This window comes from Vicia villosa, unplaced genomic scaffold (genome assembly GCF_029867415.1).
Source record: "Vicia villosa cultivar HV-30 ecotype Madison, WI unplaced genomic scaffold, Vvil1.0 ctg.005755F_1_1, whole genome shotgun sequence".
Lineage (NCBI taxonomy): Eukaryota > Viridiplantae > Streptophyta > Magnoliopsida > Fabales > Fabaceae > Vicia > Vicia villosa.
The window spans coordinates 2,712-9,607 of NW_026706675.1; the positions used below are offsets into that span (position 1 = coordinate 2,712).

The 6,896-nt window shown below is 37.3% G+C and overlaps 1 protein-coding gene across 1 annotated transcript; it reads right to left on the bottom strand.

The window, feature by feature from the left end:
* Positions 1-4,837: 4,837 nt before the first annotated feature.
* On the bottom strand, positions 4,838-6,649 carry LOC131642749 (uncharacterized; the record flags this gene model as incomplete). The annotated part of the gene is made up of 2 exons (XM_058912966.1): positions 5,834-6,649; positions 4,838-5,596 (listed from the first exon to the last, which is right to left on the bottom strand). Coding segments are annotated over exons 1-2 (1,575 nt in total), but the record flags the coding sequence as incomplete, so codon positions are not given.
* Between the last annotated feature and the right edge of the window lie 247 nt (positions 6,650-6,896).

The window sequence follows — 6,896 nt, forward strand, 5'->3', positions numbered from 1 at the left end:
CATACTCTTGACTTTTGCTCAGAATTTGACCTAATGGCTTGGGACATGATATCAAGACCTCAAGTGCATCATTTTGACCTAATCCATTGGCTCATAACATCTCCTACACAAAGATTGATCAGACAAATCCTCAGATCAGGGTTTTAAACTATCAGGGACTGAAATCAGGGATCACATTTGGGAAACCATAAAAACCCCCAGGAAGTCAATCAAAGGTTTCAATCATCCTCAAATAATCCCTATGACAACATCCAATGGAAATTACATCTCAATTCAAGATCCACAGTCATCAATTTCATCAGGTCGACAATTAGGGTTTTTGACCTAATTCACTGAGCAACTGACTTTTTAATCAGGACATGGTGCCACAACTCAAATCATGGCTCAATATCCTCTAATGCTTCAATATGGTCCATTCATACTATTCATTTGATGAGGATAGCCTGTTTCATTTGAAATCTCCAGAAACGCGATTCGTCTGAAAAAGTCAACTGTACAAGATCACCATTGACTTTTGGGGAATTTTGGTCAACCATGACTTTTGAAGTTTTGAATCATCAATATATGATATATGAAGTCATTTGATCAAGAAAAATCAAGAAAATCAATCAAGAATCAAAAAGTCAAAGTTTGACTTTTCATACTTAGAAATTTTTCTAAGTGTTTTTCATGGTTTTTTCCAAACTTTGAAAGGGAATTTCTCAAAATTTCACCTACAAACTGAAAAAAACTTCCAACATGAAAGTTGTAGATTTTGATCCAATAAACAACTTTGACACATATAAATTTTTTCCATAAGATCAACCATTTAAGAGATATGGTGCTTCAAAGTTGGTACTTTTTGAAAGTTTCACTTGAAATCTCATTTTCTTCAAAGTTCATGGATCTTTTTCACCCACTTCCTTAAGGATCTTGAAGAAACTTTCAACTAAGCTTTTGAAGTGTGTAACATGAGCTTTCCAAAATGTCCAAGAGCATGAAAAAATATGGAGTGTAGCTATGGTTTTGAATTATGCATTTAGTGATCATTTTCACTTGAATTTTCACCATTTTTCACTAAGTTTCAAGACTACATGACCTATAATGCAAGCAATGATGCAAAGAAGCAATGATTGAGAGATATTTTCTGGTTTAAGATCAGATAGGAAAGAGATAAGAAGCTTGGCCAAAATAACCATGGTTTAGTTACTTTAACCATTTGCATTTAATGTGAAAGATTCCATTTTATCTCTTAAGCCAAATCATCATTCTTGAAGCCACTTGCAAGAGCTCTTCATTCAGAATTCTTGGCCTATAAATAGAGGTTCAAATCACTCTTCAATTCACACCAAAACCTCACAATTATAGGTTTTCTCTCTTCTTTCTTGAATTACAAGTCATGTGTTTCAAAGTGAGGTAGAAAACTCAACCTCCAAACCTTGCAAGTTCTGAACAAAGTGATGCTTCCCACAACTTCTAAATGTCATATATGATGTGTCTGAATCACTCATACACCCCAAAACACCTGAAAACTCAAAATCATCATCTCACCTCCATATGAACACATAAAGAGCCTTATCATGCCAATTTTCATTCCAGATCATTTCTGTCCAAACTACCACTTCTAACATCATCCATATATCACATATGAACTATCCAATCCATCACATATAGCCAATAACCTCAGAATCATCAAATTCGATTCACTCTTGAAGCTTATGCAGATCGGGTACCATGGCCATGCCCAGATGAATTCAGATGGTTCCAAGCATCCAGACACCTTCCATAAGGTTCATTGAAGCTATCCAGATCATCAAACAACTTCTGTAACACCTCCAAGCAAGAATTCGATTCTCAGTTGTGCCGTTTTTAAGGTAAGTGCTCATGAACTTCAAATTCATACTTCCACGCATCATAAATGAAATGTGAGCATACCATCTTGTTTCTGCACCTATGAGGATCATTAACCCTCAATCAATTGCATCATAACTTGCACATACACGATTTCACATTGAATTTCAGTTCTAGGGTTCTTCATGTTCATGCGAAAATTGACCCCTTTAGAGTAAAAATAAATGAATTATAAGACCACCATCATGTTCCTCGTGAAAAACCGAGTGAGATGGACCCTTGGATTGATCAAAACAACACAGTTTTGAAGAATTTTGAAAATCAGTTAGGGTTGTGTTCTTGGCGCGTTTTTTTGGTTCAGAAAATTCAAATTGTTGTTTTAAAATATATTGAACTGGAAGCGTATGTTTAACAAGCCACAAGCGTGGCTCAGTTGGTCCAGGTTTTGGCATGTGAGAGAGAGGGCGTGGGTTCAAGCCCTATTGGAGACAAAACCATTTTTTTTGCAACCTATTTTCTTTCATTTTTTAACAAACTTTAACCACTCATTTAACCAATCAAAATTCATTATTTTCACTTCATTTTTTTTACACTCTTTATTTAATATACATATTTTGACAATGTTAAAAAAAATTATCAAAAAATATTTATTTGATACATTTTTAATTGGTTTTAAAATGACTTGTTTTTAAGTAATTTTAATACTTTTAAATATTGTTTTTTTCATTTGATTTTCAAATTTAATCACTTGTAAATATTTTTTGAAGCAAACCCTAATCATCTAAGTGTTAATTGAAGACAATCTTCTTGTTTATCTTGATTAAATTGATTTCTTCCAAAATTCAAATTGTTTAAAAACGAGCGATCACGATTCTTTTCAAAAACGGTAAACCATTTCTTTTTGATTTTCAAAGGAAACTATTGATTAAATCTTTTTAATTGATCAATTGATTTTCAAAACGATGTGGGGCCTCTCGAATATTAGAGAGTATAAGTCCCTTTCGTCTTTCTTTGTACAGTTTTTGTTTTAACAGAAAACTTTTTTCCAAATAAACTTCCAAACAGTTTTTTTAACAAACAAATCTTTCAACTCTTTTTAAACCATCCACCATGTTTTATGAAAATAAAACATGGGCCTCTCGAATATTAGAGAGTATAAGACCCACTCCTTTTTTCTTTTTACACAGTCTTTTTATTCAAAATAAATAAACTTTCTTTCAAAACAAATCTTCAAACCATTTTTTCAAACAACGCGTCTGTAAATAAACAGTCAACCATGTTTTGTAAATAAAACAGGGGCCTCCACATAGGTCTAAGTCCCATTCCCGTACATGAAATTAGGTATTTCATTGTACGCCTTGTGTACATATCTCAATCTGTTTTTAAACTTTGAATAACAAACCAAAAATGAAGGTTTCTTTAAATCTTCCCAAAAATATACCATGGGCCTCCATGTAGGTATAAGTCCCGAGCCCCTTTGTGAATAACTGTTTACATAGCTTTGAATAAACTCAAATGGACCTCTCCCCGAGTGTGAGTCCCGAGCCCTGTGTATACAAATGGATCATGCCTACAGGTATATTTCCTTCATAAACTCCATTATATACACACACTTTGGTAATTGTTCATGTTTGTTCATATTTGTTCATACTTGTTCATGTTTGTTCATATGTGTGATATGTGTGCTTATTCAACTTAGTACAACACTAGGTTCCCCATAGCCTCCTATTGGGCTTCGTGCAAAGAATCTCCACTAGTTTAGGTTAGGACATAGAGTATGGTTTCCCGGTGAAATCGCTCTAAGAGCTCAGACCAACTATACCATGCCTCCCCTTGGGCTTTGTACAAACGAGTGACCCTCCCATAGCCTCCTCTTGGGCTTACAATGCAAGGACCCTGGATTGTCCCTCCCATAGCCTCCTCTTGGGCTTACAATGCAAGGACCCTCGGATAGCCTCCTCTTGGGCTTCGTACAAGGACCCACGGGCTTCTTATAAGCATCCCCAATATCCAAAACAAATACCCTAGGAGATTAGACATTTTTCATCTCTATGCTAGGAGTATCTCTTATATATCATCACAAACAATCAATCAATCAAACTTTTTTGCCACAAGGCTGGCTAATCAATCAAATTTCTTTTTGCCACAAGGCTGGCTAATCAATCAAACTGTTTTACCACCGTACTGGATGATTAATCAAAGTTTTTGTCACAAGGCTGACTTCATTGAAACTTTTGCCACGAGGCTGGCTGATTAATTAAAACTTTTTGTCACAAGGCTGACTTCATTGAAAGTTTTTGCCACAAGGCTGGTTAAACAAAAACATCTTTATCATTCTAAGCACCCTAAGTGGCATGGCCCCGGGCTTATAATGAAAAGATTTTTAAACAAAATCAAACAGATGTATGTGATGATATAGATTAGATACATCTAGCATTTAGACGACATTTGTCTATTTTTCTTTGCTTCCACTAGCATAAGTGGGAACTACGATTGCTCTGACTTTCTCAACATCCCTTTGAGAATACGTAGGCACAAGGTCGATCCTTGGCGAGCAAAACAAAACAAAAAAAAACCATTCAAACCTTAGCACCCGTAGACCCCGAGCTACAGATGCTCTGATTCCCTCTAGGGGATATGTATGCAGAGGATCGCGATGATCTTTGCGAGCATAATCAAACAAACACCTTAGGTCCCACCTATTTCACAAAAACCTCCACCACAACAAGAATGGAATAAACAAAACAAAGAAACCTATAGAGTACTATAGATACGTTGGGTGCTAATACCTTCCCTTCGTATAACCAACCCTCTTACCCGGAATCTCTCCCCCACTTTTAGGTTATTGCAGCTTTTTTCCTTTTCCTCCTTTGGAAATAATAAAAAGTTTGGTCGGAACAAAGAAAAATCATTTTTTTATGAGCACTCGAGCCCAAAGAAGGCATCAGGTGTCTCATCCCACAAAAGAGAGGAACAAAAACGGTTTTTCGCCCGCGACAGGTAGTACCTTTAGTTCAACCTTCGGTTCTTCATCTTTCCTATTCACATCGAGTTCCTCGACCTTTTCCTCTTTTTGCTTAATTTCTCCACAAGACTCCAACTTTTCCAAGATGACTTCAATTTCTTTTTCTTCATCTTCAAGGGAATTGTTGTAAGCTCCGATGAGAGTTTTCTCCAACGGATTAGAAGTATGAATATGATTACACACTTCCACAACTTCCTCTTCAATTGCATCAATGCGAAAGACATCGTGCTTGTCCTTGGGGTGTTTCATGGCTTCGAAGAGATTAAAAGTGACTTCCTCATTGTCCACTCTCACTTTCATGAGTCCATCATCAATGTCTATCATCATCCGGGCTGTTTTCATGAAAGGCCTTCCAAGAATTAATGGAACATCTCTATCTTCTTCCATATCTACCACCACAAAATCTACCGGAAATAAGAATTTATCAACTTTGACCAACATGTCTTGAGCAACTCCGTAAGGTGAAGTTGTCGACTTATCCGCTAGTTGCAATGTCATACGGGTAGGTTTCATCTCGACATTCCCCAATCTTTTTATGATAGATAAGGGAATTAGATTTATGCTCGATCCTAAATCAATGAGACCATTCCCGATGTAAGTGTCTCCAATGGTAACCGGCAAGATGACTCGTCCCGGATCGGATTCCTTCCTTGGGAGATTTCTTTGGATGATAGCACTACATTGGGCATCTAGCAAGACTGTTTCATTTTCCGGATACCGCCTCTTCTTGGTGAGAATGTCCTTCAAGAATTTTGCATATTTTGGCATATGTTCTAATGCTTCGGAAAATGGAATATTTATTTGAAGTTGCTTGAATATATCCATAAACCTTGCATTTTGCCTCTCATTCTCCTTCCTTGATGGTGCATGTGGGTAGGGTAGATGTTGAATGGGTCTTGCACTCACTCCTTCTTTGTTTTTCTTCACACTTTTATCTTCTTTTCTACTTCCATCTTTTTCTTTTTCTTTTTCGACTACCTCCTCCTCTTCTTTTCTTTTTTCTTCTTCTACCACTATCTCATCCTCCTCACCCTCAACAACAACAAATCCATCATCCTCCACTACTATTTCCTTTCTCTCCCCATTACTCACTTCCTTGCCACTCCGTGTAATAATTGCCTTGCAATACTCCTTTGGGTTAGGTTGAGTGTTTGCGGAAAAAGAAGGTCCCGTTTGTTGTTCGGCCAATTGTTTTGCAAGCTGCCCCACTTGATTTTCTAAGTTCTTTATGGCAGCCACATTAGTCTTTTGGTTCTCCATAGAAACTTGCATGAATTGGTTGAGTGTATCTTCCAACTTTGAGCCTCCTCCTTGAGATTGTTGACCTTGGCCTTGTGGATTCGGACTTTGATATGGACTTTGATGTTGATTGTGTTGGTTGTTGAATCTTGAGGGTTGGAAACCTTGGTTGTTCCTTTGATAACCTTGATGTTGGTACGGAGGTTGCCTTTGATAGCCTTGATGTTGGTTGTTCACAAAATTAACTTCCTCTCCTTCGGGTGGTGGACAAAAGCCGGTAGGGTGATCACCTTTGCAAAGTTCACAACTTGCTACTTGAGAAGTCATTTGCATTTCATGAATCTCCTTCATTTGTTGTGGGAGCTTTGACATTTGCTTGGTGAGTAACTCGACTTGTTGAGAAAGGATTTTGTTTTGAGCGAGGATAGCATCATTGGTGTTTAATTCAAGAACTCCCGGCTTCCTTTGTGATGGACTCCTATCATGTTGAGTTTGGAGATCATTGAGTGCCATGCGATCGATTATCATTGTTGCATCCTCCGCACTTTTTGACATTAAAGATCCACCCGCGGTAGCATCCAAAAGTGTTTTGTGCACCGGTTGAAGTCCATTTCGGAAGATGTGAATTTGTGTGAGATCATCGAACCCATGACCCTTTCATTTTCTAAGCATGGATTTGAATCTTTCCCAAGCCTCATTTAAGGATTCGTTGCCTCCTTGAGTGAAAACCGCAATTGCCGTTTTGGCTTCCATGAATCGGGATTGAGGAAAAAATCTCTCTAAAAACTTCTCTTCCAATAGA